Source organism: Hesperophylax consimilis, chromosome 10, assembly GCF_061612785.1.
Source record: "Hesperophylax consimilis isolate HC1 chromosome 10, BYU_Hcon_1.0, whole genome shotgun sequence".
In the NCBI taxonomy this organism is placed as follows: Eukaryota; Metazoa; Arthropoda; class Insecta; order Trichoptera; family Limnephilidae; genus Hesperophylax; species Hesperophylax consimilis.
Genome location: NC_142845.1, coordinates 626,519 through 650,228, shown reverse-complemented (window position 1 = coordinate 650,228; position 23,710 = coordinate 626,519). Strand labels below are relative to the sequence as shown.

General features: G+C 36.7%; 3 protein-coding genes across 4 annotated transcripts in view; 1 reads left to right on the top strand and 2 right to left on the bottom strand.

The window, feature by feature from the left end:
• Positions 1-9,808, bottom strand: part of Gart (trifunctional purine biosynthetic protein adenosine-3 Gart) — a 58,023-nt gene extending 48,215 nt beyond the window's left edge. The window contains exons 1-3 of one of the 2 annotated variants that reach the window (XM_089636399.1): positions 9,677-9,808; positions 4,614-4,810; positions 3,250-3,497 (exon numbers count right to left, since the gene is read on the bottom strand). In XM_089636399.1, the coding sequence (XP_089492525.1) occupies positions 3,250-3,497; positions 4,614-4,790 (425 nt within the window). In that variant the 5' untranslated portion in view covers positions 4,791-4,810; positions 9,677-9,808. Of the gene's footprint in view, positions 1-3,249; positions 3,498-4,613; positions 4,811-8,299; positions 8,668-9,676 lie in introns of those variants that run through there. The other variant, XM_089636398.1, reaches the window with a different exon arrangement.
• A 2,092-nt stretch (positions 9,809-11,900) lies between these two features.
• Positions 11,901-13,956, top strand: DCP1 (decapping mRNA 1). Its single transcript, XM_089636402.1, has one exon. The coding sequence runs from the start codon at positions 12,045-12,047 to the stop codon at positions 13,404-13,406; it is 1,362 nt and encodes a 453-aa protein (XP_089492528.1). The 5' UTR covers positions 11,901-12,044; the 3' UTR covers positions 13,407-13,956.
• A 4,042-nt stretch (positions 13,957-17,998) lies between these two features.
• Positions 17,999-23,710, bottom strand: part of LOC149420126 (uncharacterized) — a 33,183-nt gene continuing 27,471 nt past the window's right edge. Inside the window, exons 3-5 of the mRNA XM_089635992.1 lie at positions 22,191-22,333; positions 21,328-21,550; positions 17,999-20,528 (exon numbers count right to left, since the gene is read on the bottom strand). Coding sequence (XP_089492118.1) covers positions 20,039-20,528; positions 21,328-21,550; positions 22,191-22,333 — 856 coding nt within the window. The 3' untranslated portion in view covers positions 17,999-20,038. The remainder of the gene's footprint in view (positions 20,529-21,327; positions 21,551-22,190; positions 22,334-23,710) is intronic.

The following is a 23,710-nucleotide window of genomic DNA, read 5'->3' as shown; positions in this document are numbered from 1 at the left end:
TTTTTTATTTTTTTTTTATAGTGAATACCTCACAAGAGTCCCAACTGCTCCCGTCTGGAGCCAGTGAGACTATGGCATCCCCAATTGGGGGATGTTGTGAGGCTGAAGGTAAGTGGGGAAGGGAAAGAGGAAGGTGGGGAAGTACCTGGCTATTCAGATCTAGTCACTAAACACGGCTAAAGCCATTTGGAGCAACGTTTCAATTCTGAATGGTGGTCTTACACCAGGGCGATACTGGTAGTATCTTCCACTCTGGAACGTGCAGCAAATATACTATATATTATTTTAATTAATTAATTGTGAAATAACACAAATTAATCAAATAAAATTTATTTGCGCACGCCGGGTTCGAACCCGCGACCTTCGGAATGGCAGTCCAATGCGTTACCACTGGACTATGCCGGCCGTCGAATTATTATTATTAGTTATATAGTTGATGTGTGCAATGAATGACAAGTTTTCATCGAATATTACACCCAAGTCACGAATTTGTGACACTGGTATTAATATAATATTATTTAATGTGTAGTCATGTAAGATATTATAACGAGTTTTGGAAAATCGTATTACTTGACATTTCTGAATGTTCAAAAATAAAGCATTTTGTTCACACCATTGATGAAGCTGTTCTAAGTTAGTCTGTAAAATTTAACAATCGTATACATTTCGTATTCTTTTATATATTTTTAAGTCGTCAGCAAATATCAGAACTTCTACATCATTAAATTGGTCAACAATGTCATTGATGAATAATAAGAAAAATATTGGGCCGAGGTGGGACCCTTGAGGAACCCCGCTTGTGGCCTCGAATATATAAGATTGTACAGAATGAATCTTTACACTAAGCACCATATGGCTAAGATAACTAACAATCCAACTCAATAATTTACCTTTGATGCCCAACAATCGAAGTTTATATGTATGTATGTGATGTCGAACCTTATCAAAAGCTTTACTAAAGTCAGTGTATATACTGTCCACTTGTTGTTTGAGACCCAGAGTTTCAGATATGTAATTTTCATAAATCATTAAATTACTTAAGGTAGAGCGACCTGTGATGAAGCCATGTTGGTTAGAAACAATAATGTTGTTGATAGGTTTTACAATGATTTTACAAACTCTTCTTATAACTAAATAAAATATACATTAAAAAAAAAAAAAAAAATGATATCTAGGACTAATTTCTCAAAAACTTTCAGTAAAGCAGACATTATACAAATTGGTCTATAGTTTGATATATCGCTTTTATCGCCTTTTTTATGAATAGGGGTTAAATAACTCTTTTTCCACTGAGCTGGAAAAGACCCAGAACTTAAAGAATTGTTAAAGAGTTTATAAAGAGGATATATCAGACTACTAACACAGGTTTTGAAAAGTATTGGAGGAATACCATCCGGTCCAGCAGATTTATTGCTATCTAATTCTTTTATGACTTTTTCTATAGATTCTTTTTTGATGAAACATTGGCTTAGATTTAATAACTCTTCCACTGAAATATCGGGAATCGTATTGACACGAATATCGGTGTCGTAAACACTTTTAAATGAATCAGCAAAGAGATTAACTATACCTTCGATACTGTCGGCACATTTTTCATGAAATATAAATCAGATGCTGAGAAGGACCTAGGTAGGAAGATGAAGATAAGGATATTAATTTATTTTCAAAATTAGTATTATGGCATTAGTCCCAAACAAAAGCAGAATGATTACATATTGTTTATTATGATTTAATTTAAAAATGAAAATGAAAAAAAATAACTTTAAAAATTATAATTTTAAACTTATTATTGAAGATGACGTATCAGCGAATTCGATATACATATAGGTGTCATTACATCCCTAATGAAACCCATATTAACTGCATTATTATCTTTTTTGAACATGTTATGACTGTCCTAAAAAGGAAAATTGACTTTTTTGAACATTAAGTCCACACAGGACGCCCTGAGGCCCATTGACTGCAGAAGAGACTTGCCCTGAAATCCGGGTATCATTTCGACGAGCTGGAGAGAAACCATGAACCAGAGGAGTTCCAGCATGTCTTGAATAAACAACGACATGATTCATACACTGATCATCAAAATAACGAGACCTTCCACGGAAAAGTAAAGTTGGCTAAAGTAAGGAAATGGTTTGCAGCGCAGCCCATTGTAGAACTTTTCAGCGCAGGGTCTAAGGGCGCGTTTCTAACAGAGTCGACTAATACTGTCACAAGGGGTTGCATAGCAATAATAGGTTGCATACAAAAGAACATATATATATGAGAATGAGAATCAGGGATGTGCATGGTGCACTTGTCTGAGTGCGTGTTTCAAACTGAGCCGACTAATACTGTCACATGGGGTTGCATAGCAACAATAGGTTGCATACAAAATAACATATATATGAGAATGAGAATCAGGGATGTGCATGGTGCACTTGTCTGAGTGCGCGTTTCAAACTGAGCCGATTAATACTGTCACATGGGGTTGCATAGCAACAATAGGTTGCATACAAAATATATATATATATATATATGAGATTGAGAATCAGGGATATACCTTGTGCACTTGTCTGAGTGCGCGTTTCTAACCTATATGTTATATATTATTGCTCCGTGGTATCAAATATTTTATGTTGCTTAATTTCAATATTTATTTATTTATTCTTTCTCAAAGAAATAAAACTTTATTTAAAAGCCCATTTGAAAATGCATGTCAATTTTATTCTTGCATTAAATTATGGCTAAGCACTTGTGGTGTTTGCGTATTATTTTAATTAAATTATGTGAGATAATTCACATAAATTAATTATATTTAAGAGGTTGTGGACTACGGTATATCCCTTCTCCCGGCTGTTGTGTGACTGGAGGTAGTGATAACAATTACCTGGCTAAGCAGATCTGGTCACTAAGCACGACTAAAGCCATTTTAAGCAACCACGGTGATACTGAGAGTATCTACAACACCTTGGTGAAAATAATAATGTACCTGCTATGTATTATTTTAATTAAATTTTTTATGTGTGAATAATTAAAATTAAAAGAGACGATTGTATCATTTGAATCGTAGAAGCGACCCGTCATGTGACAAATGTCAACTGGTACGCGTTTCGCGTGTTTCTCGACTTTGCACCGGTGTAGAAGGGATCAATGACGCTAGTTCCTCAAGACAGTCAAGAATTTCTTTAAATCATAGCCAATACACTAAATAAACAAACACATAAAAATATCGGAAAAGTACTATGAAAATTTAAAAATAAAACTTACGTGTTTATAAAATCTTTAGCCGGTTTTGGTTCCGTGAAGGACTTATAAATGGCTGTGGGGATGTTGTGTCTGATCATGAAAGCCTTTGACCAGTCCTTGTCGGCTTCTATCCTGGCTCCGCCTTTGGGGGGACCGAAGCACCTGATGCCCGCAGCATTGAGAATGTCCGCCAGACCGTTGACGAGGGGGTCTTCGGGACCAACCACCACCAGAGAGACGGTGTTGGCTTTGCACCAGTTTGCAATGGCCTGGAATTTATAAACCACCTAGTACACTCAATTTAACTGTTTTCATGTTTCGTGCCCAAAAGCATTATATTATGTGTGATTACGTTGTGATAGAGTCAACACACATTTATAAGATACTCTTTGTGTGTTTTAGATTTTAATATTATTTTTAGAAATTTCGTTAATTAGTACGTTTTTTTATTGAGCAAGGAAAATATCATCCATCCTATGCCCGAGGATCTTATAACTGTGACTCTACCGGAGTAGGTCTGATAGGGGTATGTAGTCCTAAGCACTGCAGTACTAAATTGGGCATGCACAACTCTGCAGCCTCTATGAATTGCACGCCCCTAGTATTTGAGTAGGTACTGGAAAGAATTTAACTGCAATATTGTTTACATGCCTACAATACCAGCTTGCCAACTAAACATGACTGGTTAGTAACAGAGTTGTTCAAATCATCGGTTTCCCATCCAGGAATCGCGGGTTCAATCTCCTGTTAGCTAAGTACCTCCACTTTTAATAATGTTAGTAGCAAAGATATTATAATACAAGGAGATATGCTGTCTTTATGTTGTTTTTACTATGGAAGCATATGTCACCAATTTTCTTAACTAATACTACTGCACGCCTTCGCTAATCGCGTCCCATCACTAGCTTTGATAGCTTTAGGTCGTGATAGCTTCGCCGGCAGAGTTCGGGGATTTAGTCAATAAAAACTTTGAAAAATCATTAAAAATTGAAATTGTATTCTAATTTAGTACTTACTGGTGAAATAATATTTCATTTGTTTTGAAGTTCACTTGGCGTGTCGCATTTTTAATAAAGTTACACTGAACAAGATGGCGTTTTGAATAAAACAAGGACAAACTATACTCGGTGACAACACAAACTCAACTAAATTAATGAATTCTTTGCGTATTAAAATAACGCTCACTAAACCATGATTCACTGACTGTCAGGCATACCTCACAGCATATCGCCTTGTATTGTATTATCTTTGGGTAGTAGCGTGAATTCAAATTCAAATAGAAGAATTGAATAGCTAGGAACAGGAGTCAGTGGTGAGCATTTGACGTAGAAGACACAAAATCTGGTTTTTCTTCTTCATTCCTTATTCATAACATTGAATCTTACCTGGAAGTCATCAGGCTTAAAATCTGTCACATTGGACACTTTTGGAGTTTGCGAAATGCCATTACTGCCAGGAGCACAGTAGACATTTCTGACGAGCGGAGATTGGGCCAGCTTCCAGCAGATGGCGTGCTCACGCCCCCCTCCTCCTATCACCAGCACGTTTCTTTCAATGTCCATGTTATCCACTTATTATCAATCTGCAATTAAAGTAACTGTAGGTTAAGTTTGGTTTCACTCCTTTATATGATAGTTATTTCCAATATTATTTATAAATACTGATAACAAAACGAGTTGCCACAGTACCCGATCTCATTTCTAATGTTTTTCCTTGTTAAGTCAAAAACAAGAGTCAAAATAGAAAAACTACAAAATGATAATGTGAGAAGTAAGTATATGAATTGTGCAGAGATAAGATTGAATGCGAAGGAAATGGATGGTCTAAGCATAGACGAAACATGGAACCACATAAAAGTGTGTCTTTGTGAATCTGCTAGGGAGGTTTGTGGAATAAGTACGCAAGGTAGGAAGAAAGGTGATGCATGGTGGGATGATGAGATTAAAGCACTGGTCTCAGAGAAGAAGAAAGCATGGTTATGTCTGATTGCGGCTGGCAGTGCTTCCAGCGAAGAGAAGTATCGAGCGAAAGAAGTATATAAGGAATGTAAGAAAAAAGTAAGAGTTGGAGTGAAAGAACGAAAGAAACGCCTGGAAGAGGAAGAAGGAATGAAAATGACAAACCATTTCCAAGAAAACATTAAGTTGTTTTGGAAAGAAGTCAAAAGGTCCCGGAGTGGCCCAGAAAACGGAAGCATGAAAGTGATAAAATCAAAAGATGGAAAAATGTTGACGAATGAGGAAAAAATAAAAGAGAGATGGATGAATTATTTCGAGGAAGTCTTCGAAAGCGAAGTGAGTGACAGTGACTCCAGCGGTGAATCAGATATGAATGACGATGGAGTGAATGTTACCGAAATTAGCATGGATGAGATAGAAAGTTCGATTAAATGTATGAAGAATGGTAAGGCTGTCGGGTTTGACAATATTGCTGCTGAATATTTTAAAGGAGGTAGCCGTATAATTCTCACATGGTTGTGCAATCTTTTTAACCAATGTTTAAAGGAAGGTTATACGCCTTTAGACTGGAGAAGGGCTGTGATAATGCCATTATACAAAGGTAAAGGGTCACGTATGGAATGTGGGAATCATAGGGCTATTAGCCTGCTAAGTTCAGTTGGCAAGCTGTATGGTAGAATTTTGATTGAAAGAGTAAGAAAGGAAACAAAAGATAAAATATGGGATGTGCAAGGTGCTTTTATGAGTGGAAGGGGGTGCATGGACCAGATCTTCTCATTGCGTATGCTCACTGAGAAGTTTCTGGCAAAAAACCAGAAACTTTTCTGTGCCTTTGTAGATCTACAAAAAGCATACGACCGAGTCGACAGGAAAAAGCTATGGAAGGTGTTGTCCAAGTATGGAGTGAATACATGTCTGACTCAGGCAATCGCGTCTCTGTATGAGGGAAGCGTTGCATGTGTTAGGGTAAACGGTGGTTTTACGGGGTGGTTTGATATCACAAAAGGTGTTAAACAAGGCTGCGTAATGTCACCGTGGTTATTCAATCTATACATGGATAATTGTATGCAAGAATTGAAAGAGGTGAGATTGGGCGCGAATTTGATTAATTTGAAAGTATGTTGCCTGTTGTATGCTGATGATGCGGTGCTGATTGCTAATAGTATAGAAGATCTACAGTCTCTCGTGTCTAGGATGAACGAAGTATGCATGAAGAATGAGTTAATGATGAATGTAAGTAAGTCTAAAGTAATGGTGTTTGAAAGAGAGAGTACGAAAACAGTGTGCAATATAATTGTGAATGAGGAATACTTGGAGCAGGTGGATGAGTTTGTGTATTTAGGAAGTATGTTTACGAGAGATGGGAAGGCTGACAGAGATATTGAAAGAAGGGTAAATGCAGGTAATTCCGTTAATGGAGGACTGAACGCCGTTGGCGCTAACAAAAAACTGTCCAAAGAAGCGAAGTTAGCAGTCCACAACGGAGTGCTGGTACCTACCTTGATGTATGGAAGTGAGGCATGGAACTGGCAAAGAAAGGATGAAAGTAGATTGAATGCTGTTGAAATGAGATCTCTGAGGCGTATGTGTGGTAAAACCATGTTTGATCGTGTGAGGAATGTGGAGATCCGCAAAGAGTGCAAGGCTGATGTAAGCGTAATGAGTAAGATTAAGAAAGGGACGCTTAGATGGTTTGGGCATGTAGAGCGAATGAGCGAAGATAGGAGTGTAAGGAGGATATATGATGCAAATGCGAATGGTAGCAGAAGTCGGGGACGCCCGAGGAAGACATGGCACGATCAAGTGAATCAGATACTAGAGTCGGGCCATGTCAAGAGTCAGAATAATAGAAGAGTATGTATGAGACGATGTATGAATGTGAATGAGGCAAGAAGTGTGTGCCAAGACCGAGTTGTTTGGCGGTCCGTCCTCTCTGCCTACCCCTGCGGGGAAACGGCGTGATGGTTAGTTAGTTAAGTCAAAAAACAACGTTTATTACTTTTAAGTTATGATGAATGTGTTCTTTCATCAACCCACTAACAGTCTAAAGCAGCGGTTCTCGAACTCTTTGGGCCACGGAACCCTAAATGACTGATTGGACGTTGGCGGAACCCCGTTTCCATCCTGATGAGCACTACACAACTGAACAATTTTAAATACCAACTAACCAGCGGAACCCAGCGGTTAAAATGTCAGCCAACTTTATATGAAATATGCGTCTAGTTCGTCACACAGTTTGACATTTTGCTATTCTCGGAAACTGTCTAAAGAAACTAAAGAAACCGCTTTTCTCTAAAAAACGGTTGTGCAGTGAAGTTCAAAAGAAAAACTAGGGTGAACAAGACTCTTTTGAATTATGACTACAGTTTGAAAAGCACAGCACAACTAGTATACAAATCCACTAATAGGAATAGACGGCAAAGGATCCCCTTAAACACACAACACACATATTAAGCTAAAAACCTATGGGATATTTTCATACAACACAAACTTTCTTAGGAACGGTGCTGGTACGTATCTCAAAATTCGTGATCCGGGTGCGCAGCGTCGCAGGACTCGGAACTGAAACTTTACGAAGATTACCGAATGCATTCAGGTGACATTGTGCTGCGTGTGCGGGCATCGGACCAAAGCACGTAATTTATTTATTGTTATCAAGTAAATAAAACCTGTAATTATTTACTCTCCATTTCAACACTTATTATTATTTGGTGTTTAATTAGTATTTTCAAATCTTTTAATTCGCACCCATTTTTAAGCAAACTGTGATATTGCAACTCATCTATTTATATAAAGAAGAGTGTCGGCAACGGGCGGACGGTGGACACGGGGCGGGCGGTGGACACAAATAATAATAATTTAATACAAATCTACAGTTTTATTCCGAGACTGATGAAATTTTGGATGACGGGATAACTTATCAAAATGACATTTCAACATACCTTTAAAAAGTGATGTAAAGTCGTGAAAAGTGATGAAATAAAAACTAGGTTACGTAGGTTAGGTTAGTTTTTTATCACTTTTTGAAAGTTTGTTGAGTTGTCATTCAAAACAGGAGGAGGGTTACTGTCTACATTAGATGTGGAAAAGCTCTGTGTAAAGCCTGGACTTACATATTCCAAAGTCACAAATGTATTAGTCAACGGATTAATTGTTCCAATTGAAACAGTGATATTTGTTTTTAAACTTCATACACAAATATGTAATTGTGCTAATTCTAGCCTTTAAAATGATGTATATGGAGTCACATATATTTGATGAAGGATAAAGAACAAAAGCTGATCACAAAAAGCCGAAAGCTCCTTTATTAGATGGCTTTAATGTAGTTTAACTCCCAATGTTTAGACCGCGAACCGCGGCACAATGCAATAAATAACAATACTGGTGAAATAAAACTAAATGGGCATTTTCGAAACTCAACGCTGTGCAAACGGAAACTGCAACGTTACTGCGAGGTTGCAGGATATTTTACTTTTATTATGCTACCGATATGTTACTATCAAAACAAAAAACATGTTTTCTTATTTGTGATTAGTCGCACGAGAGAATTGTAAACACCGCACTCTTGACGTATATTCATGTATTTTCAATATGTTTATTCAAGTTGGAATCAATAGTACCTACATTTATAAATTAAAAGCTCGTGATAAAATGACATCGCAGATATTCATTTGTTTCTCAAATCTTATCAGCATTTATAAAAACAATAGTAGCGGAAAATGAATGAAAGTAATTATAATTGAGTTATTTACTTAGTAGCCGGGTGGAGAAATGCGTCGGGCTCTCCCACACAGGCTTCGCAGGTTCAATCCTCTGCAAGCTAAGTGCTTCATCATTCATTGCACAAACAACATTTTCCAATTTCAGGTTTATTAAATAATTCATAAATTTTGTAACCCCGAAGGGTTTGACTTTATTTTTAAAAATAAATATAAAAAAATACTTATAAATAATGTGCACAACTAAATAATATTGTAACATGAATACTGAAGTTATTGAACTTTATGTGTTATCAATGACACCAAATAAGATTGACCTCAATTCAAAAGTCATGAAAATAACGTAATTGGATAAATGTGAAACACACCTATAATAAGCATTCATAACGTTATTAGAACTACACTAGAAACTAGTTGGAAAATAAAATAAATTCATAATTATTATTTTTTCCATCGTAGATTCATGTGGGTATGTTTTTATTTTACTACTTTTTAATTAGAAAACAAAAAGACAATCACGACTTATTTTTTCAATACAACTCGACAACACCGTTGCAGATTATTATAAATTAATTGCAAACCAGTAATTACTATAATTATCAATTAGAATAATGATAATTGAGAGGTTATAGTCACTTTGAGGTCAATTTAATTCAAACATCGGCAGGCGGTTGTCTAATTCTCACAATATAATTAAATTAACAACGTAGAAAAATACATTATTTTAGTACTGTCATTTTAGAATAATCAAAATTAGGTAATTCAGCGTACCTCCAGTTATATTGACACTGATTGATGGAACCAAATTGACACGACTGAAAATAAACAACAATGCCACCTCCAACACGTGCTGGCTTTTGCTGGCTCCGCTGTTTGTTGTTTAGTATAGTCAGTATGTGATTGGTTTATTTATGGTATACAGTTGTAGCTATGTTTGTGTGGCGGCGCGACTCCGCCGCTGATAACGTGATTCTTTTGCTTTAAAACCACTTCATTGGGTGTTTAAATTAAATTCTAACTGCTTCAGCACGGTCGAAAAGATAATGTCAAGGCATGCTCTAAATAAAATCACAAATTATTATGGCGGATTAAATAAATCTAGAATGATATTTCTTTTTTGATTTTCCCGCTTATCATTATTTTATTTTTATTTAAGTGGTCGATAGAGAGAATAGCGGACACAAGCACGACGGCATCCCGACAGGTACCTACCTACCCGCATAAATCAACTTCCACCTACCCGTCCAGTCGGACGGACGGATTTCACAGCAAGTTTACCGACCATCTGACTATACTCCTTTTTCAAAACAAGTTTATTTGGTGACCTTTGTGGCCGAGCAGTTATATAATCCCCAGCTACGATTCGGGAGGAAATTATGAATACCGTTAAAGATGTGTGGAAGACTCGAAGCTTTTTTTTTCTGATTCTGTGTAATTATTTTATTTTAATTAGCTGCACCCCACCATGCGTTGCTGTTGCTCAGTCTGTCTGTGCAGATAGAGAAACAAACAAACAAGAAACAAAACACCAACTAATGGGCTTTTACAAAAGTAGTTAACAAGTAATACAGTTGTGTTACATAGTTTACAATAAATTATGATTTTTGATTAAATTAAGGTAAATTCAAATTAATAGTGTGGATTACGGAAACCTAAATATGTATTAAGGAACATATAAATATAAAAACAAAAGTGTATTCACTACGGAGTTGTGAATTCATACATCTCAGTAAAATGATTAAAAAGATTTCGTTTTATAACTAATACGGAATCTTTAAACATGTCTACAATATTCCCAAATTTATTGCCAAAATGATGTAGTATAATGAAATTTATAAATATTTAATGAATAATAAATAATGAGAAATTATTGCTTTTAAAAATGTTCTAAAACCTCTCATTCCTAAACGGTTCGAAATGGCTACAACCATGCTACAAGCTACAACCTACAAACTACAACGTCATTGAGATGAAAACAACGCTTCTGGTTGGTAAGACGGCTGTCACCGACGTTGGTCAGCGTGATGTCATGGTGATGTCAACAACACCATATTCACGAACATGCCGTTTTAGCGGCAAGGTAAAAACGACACATTCTAAATCATTATAGAAAATGTATTCATATACGTAAAAATAAAATAAGTCTTTTTTCACAATAAAAAATGCTGTGGAAATACCATAATATTCACCCCGTTTGATTTGACACTTTAAAAGTCTTCCAAGTAGTAAAAAATATTAGATAAAATACAGGTTTTTAACACTTTAGTGACATTTTATGTTATTTGAACATTCTTCAAAGAATGCAAAATTGGGGAATTTTAATGAACGCTTAGCAAAGGGTTAACTTATCGCATAGAATGACCTAAAGCCCCATTAGATTCAAAACACAATGAATAATACTGATTATTATATTATATTTAGTGCCCTTTGACTGTAAAAACACATTAAACAATTATTATGATTTGTAATTTCAATAAGTACTCAGTTATGCTTTGGTATATGAATGGGTAAATCGTTATGTATTTGTATAGCGCGTATAACCAAATACCCCATAATATTAATTATAAGAGAAACTTACCTTTTTATAACAATTATCAAAAAAATATGTTTATTTATTTATTAACAATAGGTTATTTCACAGAATTTGAACAATATAAGAAGTTTATTTTCGGAAATAATTTTCTGATTTATCTTTTAGTTTGGGAGATATAATGGCTTTAGTAGAACCTTCAAAACCTATTCATCAAATTTCAAAGTTAAAATTCAAGTTCTGTGAAAGTTCTATGCAAGTGCTGTCATTTTACTAGGATAGTAATAGAACTTGAAAATGACTTTCACAGAATTTGAAACTAACTTTGAAATTTGATGAATGTTTATTATATTTAATTTATCTTATCTCATGAACTCATTTATCTTATCTCGTAATGTGGATATAGCATTACATAAAGAAACCACTCAGCGTGAGTGGTTTATTTGTCAGTGTTGCCATGTAGTGTATCGCGTTGTTTTTGGTTCTTGTAAACGCGACTTCGTTGTCTCTGGATTTTACGTTTTGTCAAGATTGAAATTTTTGTGCTAGATTTTTTGAGTTTTCGTCAAATCCAACAGGCTGTGCATAAAAATATTAAACGATATAAAAATGGCTGACGTTGTAGAGTTGCGTATGAATGTGGCCGCGCTGAAAAGGTTCGATCCCTACGCCCGTGATATTGTGGACAGTGCGACGCACGTAGCTTTATATACATTCGAAGACAATGAATGGGAGAAGACAAGCATCGAAGGTGCATTATTTGTGTATAATCGGAACGGAAAACCTTTCCACAGTATGCTTATTATGAACAGATTAAACACAAACAATCTCATAGAACCCGTAACGGAAGGCCTAGAATTACAAGTGCAGGAGCCTTTCTTATTATATCGCAATTCGAAGAGAAGAATTTACGGTATCTGGTTTTACGATAAAGACGAATGCGTCCGAGTGGCCGCCAGGATAAACAGTTTATCCAAAGAGTCTACCAACAATAACAATACCGCCAACGAACCTAGTGCCACAGCTTCTATCACCGGTGACACTTCCAAGATGCCACCCAAACCCGAGTACAGAACCCAGTTTAGTGGCACGGCGGATATATTCAGCATGCTGAGCAAGGCGCAGGACGACTACAATACCTTTAAAGGGATCAACGCCACCGGCAGCAAGGAGATACAGGCTCCGCGGGCCCCCGACGTCACTTCCCAGAGCGTGATGGACTTCTTCGCCAAGGCGGGCGGCAGCAAAGTCACGCTCCCCTCGGGGCCTCCGGCGCAGGCCGCCTCCCTGTTCCGGCCGCCAGCGGCAGACTCCCGCGAGGGGCCCATGATCCTGCAGAGGCTCATGAGTAACCCAGTGCACAGCGTGGAGCACATCGAGAAGCAACAGAGATCCGTGACACCGGGCGATCCGCCTAACAATGCGGGGGAGGTCAACAAGCGGAACAACAGCGGCTTCAAGTTAAAGTCTAACGTGGGGGACTCGAAACGAAAGAACAGTCAAGGGAAGGCGGAGAGTAAGAGCCAGAGCCAGCCGCCAACTAGGATTTTAAGTAAAATGCATTCAGATCAACACTTTGCCACAAATGCAGGGAGTGACACAAACGGGCAGCTGGAGAACGACTTGAGCTTCATGAGGGTGTCCTCGCCCAAGGCGCCCTCCCCGCTGGCCAACTTCCTGAGTCAGTCCCAGCCGCAGCAGCAGCAGCAGGAAGAGGTGAGGAGTGCAGAGACGCCTGTGAAGCCCGCACTCATGCCGCCCACCATGTTCACCTCCTCAGCCAGCAAGGCGGAGCGCCCAGCCCTGGAGGCCCCCATGACCCCCGTCCGCCCTTCAGAGGACCCTCGCCCCGAGCCGCTCACTCGCAACCAGCTGCTCCAGGCCTTCAACTACCTCATCAGGAATGACGCTGATTTCATGAATAAACTCCACGAAGCTTATGTCAAGTCATTCTCCGAGCTTGTTTCATAGAATTCTAAAGCATAACCTCCAGGTAGCAGGTGACAGCTACCGGTTTAGCGGACTAGTTCTCCTGAAGAGGTGGTTTCCGGCTGCGGATGGCCGACTATTTGTTGTACATTGTGATTATGAAGATGCGGAGGAGAGTTCAGTTTTAATGTTTATCTTGTGATATATATTTACTAAGTTATCTACAAGGTTTAAGTTATTCCCTATAATATCACCTGGCTGACAGTTTGTAGTTCTTTATTTTTTCCTAAAGAAATTTCTTTGACAAAAATAATGCACAGTAATAAATATTACTTGATTTTATTTGGTTTTATTTTATTGAGTTTTTGTAATATTAATAATAATTAAGCGTTGAATGGATTCAGTTTGTTTTATTGGGTATATTATTAATTATTGCACACCCAATTGAAAGTTTGGTGCCATTATTGAATCTCACGCTGTCAACAATGTAATACCTGTACAAACATTATGAAATATTCCAAACCATTGTGTAAAAATGTGAATACTAGTTAGATTAATCTTCTGTAGTATTCCTCCTAACCTTGAATAAAGACTACACTTTTTATCAATAACTAGTTTCAGCCTCAATTTTATGATACCTTTCCATAGTAATTGTTAATGTTTTAAATACTTATATAAACTGGTACTTGCAAAGAAAAGATACATCTGCCCATAAGGGTGAGGGGAACAAACAAACCAGTCCCTTTCAGTGATTTGTCAATAAATGTATCCGACAGTCTACAGGCGACTCACATCATACAATCACTATTTAGTTTTAGAAAAAATTAAAAAGCTTCCTACGAATAACTAGTCCTTTTTACAATAGTGCACAAATTGCTCTCTGCGTAGTAATAAAACCCTATAACATTAAAAATACCTCCAACTTCAGACGCTTCCCATAAATTCTTTGTTGTAGCCCCTACCTTGACCCGCATCACAAGTACTTTACACTGTACAGAAAGGGGCGCTCTTGTGAGGTGTCACATAAAAAAATACTAAAATGTGTTTTGAACATCAACAATGACGATGATTTGTATCTTCAACTTGAACACAGAATGCTACATGGAACTAACGCAGCTTAGCTGAATTAACCTTAACATTTTTATAATTATATTTCATGGCATATTCCACGTTTTACGTAATCAAGAAATTTTATTTGCTAGGATTTAACGAGATCATTTCACCAACTATGGTTTTTGGCGTCTTGAAAAATGACTTGAGAGTGTTTTTGTTTGTTCGTAAACTGAACCATGGCATCTACTTTTTGAAACATTTTTTTATCAATTTTGATATAAATACAAATTAGAAATCGCAAAACATCGCCACTAAGTACCAAATAAATTCAATTTGCCGCCATTGAAAGAAATGTCAAAGTCAACATGCTACTCTAGCTCGCTCTAGCAGCTAGAGTTGTTGATATTGCCACTATTTCATTGGAGTTGTACATAATTGAGAATCACAAATCGGACTAACAAAGGTTTGTTTCTAAAATCGAGACTAGTTAGACACTCAATGTTTATAATAATATAGTTTTATAATTTATCCACCGCAGTTAAAAGGAGCATGTAATATTGTATTAGTATGCCTTTCTTGAAAGAGTTTTGAATTGATTTGAAATTTTTTTTTAAGGACAAAACTGTTTATTCATATTTATGTTGCGTATGTACGGCCGCAAACAAATAGTTATAATATTTTTTTTTGTTAGCATGGAGAGGAATTAGAGGATGCAGCATTTTTATTGCTTCCTTGTGTTCGCATTTTGAATTTAAAATAAATAAAATTTAATAGTATTGATTTATTTTAATTACAAAAAATTAGAGTCCATAAATGGTAATTTTGATACCTTCTGAATTTATTTTCATCTCTTGACCCTCTAGTAAACGAATGGAGAAAACGTCAGGTTCAAATCTATTTCTGCTCCTTCAATCTACAGATTAAATCTGCTAGCTACGACCTCCATCGTTACATAAGCAAAGTTTTATGGTAGTAGGGAAAACTCAAATGGAGCAATGTTATTTGTTGTTTTGCATAAACAACTTTGATTTTATTTGGGAAGGTCGGTAGGTACCAGCTGTCTATTGTATTTAATGAACATTCCGAAATTTTCATTTATTTGTATAAACATATACATTGGGTATGAACCCAATTTGTTGCAATGTATATACATAGCTGGTTTCGCAACCTCTGCTCTAGGAAACCCCCAGGAAAGGATGCAGTCTTCTTTATCTTATTTTATAAAGTAATGTGAGCGAAATTACGTGGGTTAGTATCGAACTACAGAACACGGAACACAATTTATAATTATTATTGATTTATCGTGGACTCGTCATTTATTCCAAATCTAAAAATCGGAGGCGCGTTTGGCAACAAAAGCTGTCCGTGCTTCTTTATTCCAACAATAGATGCCACTATTAGTAAAAAACTGGATAAAATAAAGATTGTCCTTGCTTGCTTAGTCTACTCTACAATAGATGTCACTACCAGTAAAGACTAAATAACACAAATTCTTGTGAATTCGCTAAAAATAAAAAAATTATGTATGGACCATTCCAAAAGTAAAGAATATTTTCATGCATAAATTGTGTAATATAAAATTTAAAACTATGTTTTTTTCAAACTGGTCATATTTTTCCAACTGGTCAGATTTCAAATGGTCATATTTCAAATGGTTATATTTGTCCAATTGGTCATATTTGTCCAACTGGTCATATTTCAAATGGGCATATTTGTCCAACTGGTCACATTTCAAATGGTCATATCTGTTCAACTGGTCATATTTGTCCAACTCACGATTAGGTGGCACCCCCCAATAAAAAATGTGATTTGTTGTTTTCCTGTTGTTACGGCTTTTAAAAGGGGCCCCAAGCTCAGGATGTCTATATTTATATACGTAAAGGAGTTGGCTTATTAATCATTGAGATTTTTATCTAGGAGATCTCATGCAATTTTATTATAATTTTTAACAATCGCATGTGTTCTTTGAATCTAGTATTATAGACTGGCCAGTTTGTAATAACTGGTTGAAACTTTAAAGGGTAAAAAGTAATAAGCATTAAAAATTTCCGAAAATGGCGTAGGTAATAAATGAAATTTATTTGTTTTTCATTTAATTACCCTTATGGAAATAATATAAATATATAGTCTGTGGGTGGCTTCACCACAGTTTAAAATGCCTTCAGAAGGCGAAACAGCTGTCACGCATAATAATAATTACACAGCAGAACTAGTTGTATGGTGTCGTTATTTATTATAATGAAACACAAATAACTTTGTTTACATCACTTTAATATATATACAGAGTGTATCGGCACGTACCCGACAAACTTTAACCAGCTATTCCTTAGCATATTTGGAGTAAAAAATCTTATGTGCACTTTGCTGTCCGGTAACGTTTTTTTTTAATTAAAATTTATTATTCATATTTTCACCACCACTGTTTTATCCTTTGTCAAAGTTTGAAAACCCATCTGGCAAATATTTTATTCGAATTCCGTTAAATAATGCACGTGTGTACCTATATTGGCGCACACTTACAATCACAACGAAATGGCACGGCACCATTCGTCTCATTTTTAACTATTATTATTTAGTGTGCGAAAGAGCGAAGACGCTTTTTGACATACTTGCTTATAACAGCTGTTGAACACGAAACGCAATGCCAATGACAGTGATGTAGTGTGGAAATTTTATTTTTTTTTGTTTTTAATTGAAAAAAAAAATGCTACCGGACAGCAAAGTGCCCATAACATTTTTTACTCCAAATGTGCTAAGGAATAGCTGGTTAAAGTTTGTCGGGTTAGTGCCGATACACCCTGTATATATATATATATATAACCTCTTCATGTTTCATGAACAAAGTTCACCTCATCAGGAGCAAGTATATACTGATGAGGTGAACTTTGTTCATGAAACATGTAGAGGTTATATATATATATATATATTAAAGTGACGTAAACAAAGTTATTTGTGTTTTATTATAACAAATAATGACAACACAAAGTCTTAAGTTTCAGAATAAATTTTCTTAGAAAAATTAAACCTTTTTTGTAAATTGAATCGAATAATATTTTTTAAGGACTGAAAAGAATTAATAATCTGCTCTTTCATAGATGGCGCTAATTTAATAATTTCACAACTATAAGTTTTGCAAGTTATGCTTTAAAATATTAAGACAAATTGTTTGCGCCCGTAAATACGCAATACGAATAAATAGTTTTGTCCGTTTAAAAACTCGATTCCTCTAAGAAAGGCATACAAATACAATATTGTATCGGTAATTCAATCCAAAATTGTGTTTGCATGCCTTATTTGAAAGATTTGAATTTCAAAACCACTTTTCATACTCATATTGCATATGTACGTACGGGTGAAAACACATAATTTTAAAGCATAGCATGCAAAAAGTGGATAATGAAAACAAAAATGGAGATATTGCATGGAAGTGTGCCCATTTCTACCGAGTTACATCTCTCAAAGTTGCTACGCTATGAAAGTACACAAAACAAAGTGGGGCGCAGCTGTGCTTAGATGCAATTTGCAGTAATTTGGGTGAATGACTGAGGATTTTGGGAGAGAGGATTGGCGAGAAAAGAATGTTTTATTTTTCACATAATATTCTTTATTCACAATTGTATAAATAATAACTTCTTTTAAAAGGTTTAATACATAATAATAATTATTCTTGGGTAGTTCACCTCTTTCATATTATATGCACATTATATATACAAGCCCACTCATCTTTAACACGGCTGAATATTCCTAACAATCAAAATGGAACAATTATTAGAATTTACCTTTGTCCACTATAGTTTAAGTCACTTGAAATATGTTAAATAGTATAGTTGGGGGGGAGGTCATTGGAAGTATTATATAGGTAGCACCTTATATTGTAGCATTCTGTCAGTACTAGGTTTCTTTCAAGGCAGAATTATAATAGTTGACAAATATCTACGCAACTACAAAACTATTAAAATGTTTAAAAAATTATTTTCTTCTGATACTTCTACAAATATTTATAATTTATATAGAATAATAACAGTAGATATATGTATTGTCAAATACATATTCGTGAAAATGACAGAATACAAATCATCCGATTATTATTATAATCATTTTAGGCACTGAATTTTTCAATTGGCAATTCATAAGATAGGCTAGTTATCGACTTATCATCATTGTATATTAATTTCTAACATTATATTTTAAGTCATGTTTAAAAATAATGGTTTTAAAATATAAAAGCAGCATTAAGTTATCGGGTTTTTTCTTTAAATATTTTGGGAATGAAAATAATTCTGGTGCAACACAAAGTTCCAATCAATTGAACAGAGATATATATTTGGATAACAGCGCATATTTACAATAAAACGTTATCCCTCTAAAAGAGGGAGGATCATTCAAATATTAATACATAATATATAAATCAGAACATTTCATATTGTAATTGGAAGAAAGTCACAATTAAAATGAGCCACTATTTACATAAAAAACTTTTAAAAAAGCACATGAGGCGTATCTTATAAATAAACAGCCATTTCACTAATTTATGAAATGTTAAAAACAGAAAATTGACAAAGTTTTAGTAAACAAATTTGAGATCATTTTGGACCACTCTAAAGAGATTCCTGCAGAAAATGCTGCAAAAGCTAACAAGCCCCACAACAGCGTTCTGTTCTTCGCCGTTCTTCAACAAACTAACTTCCATCATATCGAAGATGCTTATAAAAATACACAATCTCTATATAATATTATGTAGTATGTTTATTATCAACAAGTGCAGACTTTATTGTCAGAATTAAAGGCTTTTTTAAATCTCCCGCTATCATTGTTTGAACTCATCACTCATCATCATTTTAGAAAAAAGTAGGCAAAATTGAATATAGATCGGATATTAGCTAAGCGGAAGCTAATTTAAAAATGTCTACTTCGGCACATATGAAAAAGGAAAAGAATTGTTTTGATTATTCCAACAAGCAAATTGTACACAACATAACGGTATACATTTATTATTTCAAAATCCTTAAATTATTATATATCGTTCATAAGATGTATTTAAGTGGTATTCAAAAACCATTTACAAAAATTACAGCAATTATATATCTGTAATACTTCTACACGCCGCTGTTCGGGAAATATAATATTATTTACATTCAATATTTTCACAATAATTATATACAAGTATAAAAGTAACAAATGTGTGGTAAGCATCACAAATATCAGTCAATTTAAATTTCTAGTTCCTTCGTATAACTGAGTCCAAACCTCTAGTCCCCTCTACCCCCAGTCAGCGCTTGGAAGCAATGGATAAACAGAATTCTTATTTTTTACTCGAATATCTTCTATCCAAAGATCAAGTAAACAAATCTTGTCACAAAAGCACACCGACTCTATCAAGGTGTAAAAGAGATTAAGTAGACACACTGGAGTCGGTAACTTTTGAAAGATCTACTGCGCGCTTTAGTTAACTGAGCCATTTGCAAAAGCATTCGTTTCGCCATCTTTAAGAAACGCAAGGTTTGAAGTTCATCACTTGACGAGGGCACAATTTTTTGAGGTTCCTCAAAATCACAGCTACGCAGGTAAAATCTGCGCACATTACGTCAATAAGAAAATCACCACAGGGTTTTGTGGTTGTATTATCGCGGACAATGGTTGATATTGGAGGCAGTCTGTCCCCAGTATCTGATGGTCTCCTTGTTGTACAACTTCTCATCGGGAGGAAGACGTTGTTTTTCATACAGTTTGGTGTTGGCGCACGGCTCGGAATCGCTGTCCGTCTGTGATGGCGCTATGTTAATGTTCACATTAGTCAGTTCTGTGTTGGTAGGTTTGTGGACTGGACTAGGGTGAGGGTGGGAGACTTGCGCATGAGGAGAGTGCTGCATGATGATGTAGGTGTCCTCCCGAGGATGTGAATCGGAGGTGGCGGCCAGGTTGATCTTGGCGTTCTCGTGGTTCTTGGCGCTGACGAAGTAGCGGGGCTCCGTGGTGTGGTTGGCGTGGCTCAGCAGCAGCGGCGCATGCACCGGGGCCTCTCCGACTACGCCTGTCCTAATTATGGGCGACTTCTTCATGAGGGGCTGCTCCATGGGGCCTTGAGTGGAGCCGTGGTGGATATAAGCAGCGCTATAACAAAAAAAATACAACATAAGTTTCACCAGTTTACAAAAATAGGTCGAAGTGATACACTGTAACTTTGCGTACATCACTTTAATGATAACAAGAAGCCAACCGGTTTCTGCTTGGACATTTAACTTTGCTGTTGTCTATTTATTTTTGCATGATTGTATACTTGCAACAGGTTTTTTAAAAAAATGTACTTGCTACTTGCGACATCTATTTTACATTTTGGTATCAGACAAACTCCGCAATAAAGCAAGATTAAAATGTTACATACTCGTCCCATGGGTCGGTACGTAATCGACATACACCAAATGCTGTAAGACCGTACGCACAAAAGTTCCACACTGAACTGTGCTGCAGACCGTAACCTTTCTATAACGAACTTAATTTTCTGAGGAGGGTCTTGCAGCACTCGTTTTATGTCGATTACCTGTGAGACAACGGTCTTAGTATTTCACCAAATACTGCAGAATAGTTATAATATCTCCAACTTTCGGACACTTCCCATACATTCTGATGGCAGCATGCTTTACTAGCGCCTCCTAGCGGAATAAGTTGCGAGGCTTATTTTACTTTCACACACTTTAATGAGTTTTATGTGAAAAATAAACATTAGGGAACCTCATAGTTTTTTTGTTGATACACAAAAAAAATATTAAAACAGCCATACGGTTTGTATTAACCGTTATAAGTTATAAGCCCGTTGTCTGGAGGGATTGCAACATGTTACACTGGCTCCTCTATTGGTATCACGGAATAACCCAGTTGTACCACAGATTACTAATAAAATAGGTGGACAAACCTTAATTTATGTGAAGCATCCAGGGTGTCTGTCCGGAGAATGCGGATAGCCAGCGCGATGAGAAAGAAGAGGATGAGGGCCCCGAAGATGGGCACGGCGATGGTGGCGGCGCGGAACCAGAACTCCCCGGGGGACTCGGCGCCCCCTGCGCCCCCCGCCGGCCCCACTGCGCCCCCCGCGCCCCCCGCCGCCAGCCCGCTCACTCCACTCAAGTTGTTGGCACCTAAAATAATTCAATTTATTCAATGAGGGTCAAAACGTCGTGAAGATTGCGGGTATTCATTAATTATACTGAAGAGATGAATTGATAGAAGTTTGATTCATACTGATTTGAAAGAAAACTGATGTCGCTAATTATTTCTGTACGACTTTTTGACTCCTAGGCCCTAGGAAATTATTGATTAAGTAACTTGTAAGCAACAATAAAGAATTTTCCTCATTTTATAGTGGTAAATGTACACGGCGTCCGGAAACTAGTGGTACAGGCGGGAAACTGGTTAATCTACATCATATAGAAAACCGAAAAACTTTATTCGATTTAAATTTTTATCAGCAACTAGGGTAAAAAAAAACTTTTTAAGTCAGTTCTACATTTTGATGCTATTTTAAGGCCGCAAAAATGATAGTAACCTAGTAGCGAGGAAAGTAAGACAGCAAGAACGAAGTTATTTGAAGTAAAGAAAAACTTAAACGCCGATTCCCGGCCCGTTTTAGCTTTTGATCAAATATTGGCCATCTGTCAAGCATAATACCATACTGGAAGCATTCAAACGAACCGGGTATGGTCTAAAAAAATTTGATGGAGAATAGAAACAAAGTTAGGTTTACCAAAGGCAATGGACAATATGGTGAAGTTAACATACCCGAGATGGAATCGTTGATCTTGAAGTTGGCGAGGGGGTTGTCCACGTGGTTGCAGAGGTCGCTGAAGCAGCACAGCAGGAGCGAGGAGCCCCACGCGCCCGTCAGCCGCCCCGGGGAGTTCATGCACTTGCTGGTCAGGTCACTGCAACAACACAACACACACACTCGTCAGAACTCACTCACACACTGAAACCGCACAAGAGTCCCAACTGCTACCAACCATTTGGAGCCACGACATTCCCAATCGGGGTATGTTGTGAGGCTAAAAGATATGGGCTATTCAGATGCGGTCACCAAACACGACCAAAACCATTTCAAGCAACGTTTCAATTCTTAATGGTGGTCTTATACCAGGGCGATACTGAGAGTATCTCCCACTCTGGAACGTGCCGCAAATATACTATATGTTATTTTAAATAAGTAAATTGTGAAATAACACAAATTAATCAAATAAAATTTACTTGTGCACGTCGGGTTATGAACCTGCGACCTCTGGCTTGCTAGTCGAGAGCCTTACCCCTCGACCACGGAGGCCTTCAATGAATGTTATCATCCTTAGAACCTTTACAACGGTCAAAGATCAATTCAAATTTTATTATAATATTTACTAAAACCACTTAAGACCATTGTAAGAACTGTATTGGCATATGGATGTGAGGCGCTGACACTGACGGTAAAGATGGCTGAAATGCTGGATACTTTTGAAAGAAAGGTGCTGAGAAGAATATGTGGACCCGTGAAAGAGGGCGAACAGTGGCGTATCCGGCACAATATAGAATTGTACGATATATATAAGGCCCCTAGCATCTCTGCACACATGAGACTCCTCAGGCTGAGATGGGCTGGGCATGTACAGAGAATGCCGGATACACGCGTCCCAAAAAGAATTCTGACTGGTCACCCAGGTGGAAAGAGAAAAGTGGGAAGACCCAGACTGAGGTGGGAAGATGAGGTAAGAGGGGATGCAGCACAGCTTCTCCAGGTGACAAACTGGAAGTCAGCCGCTGAGGACAGGAGGAGTTGGAGGCGACTGTTGCAAAGCTCGATATGGGCTGTAGCGCCATCGAAGAAGAAGAATTTACTAAAAACCATGTTGTTAACTAAAAAGCGCAGACCCTATAAAAATCACTAGATGTGACTTTACTTATCAAGATTAACGTTAATAAATTTAAACAAAAATAAATACACATTTTAAAAGCAGAATATATTATACAGGGTGTATCGGCACGTACCCGAGAAACTTTAACCAGCTATTCCTTGGCATATTTGGAGTAAAAAATCTTATGTGCACTTTGCTGTCCGTTAACGTTTTTTTTTAATAAAAAATTTACTATTCATATTTTCACCACCACTGTTTTATCCTTTGTCAAAGTTTGAAAACCCATCTGGCAATATTTTATTCGAATTCCGTTGAATAATGTACGTGTGTACCTATATTGGCGCGCTTTTACAATCACAACGAAATGGCACGGCACCATTCGTCTCATTTTTAACTATTATTATTTAGTGTGTGCGAAAG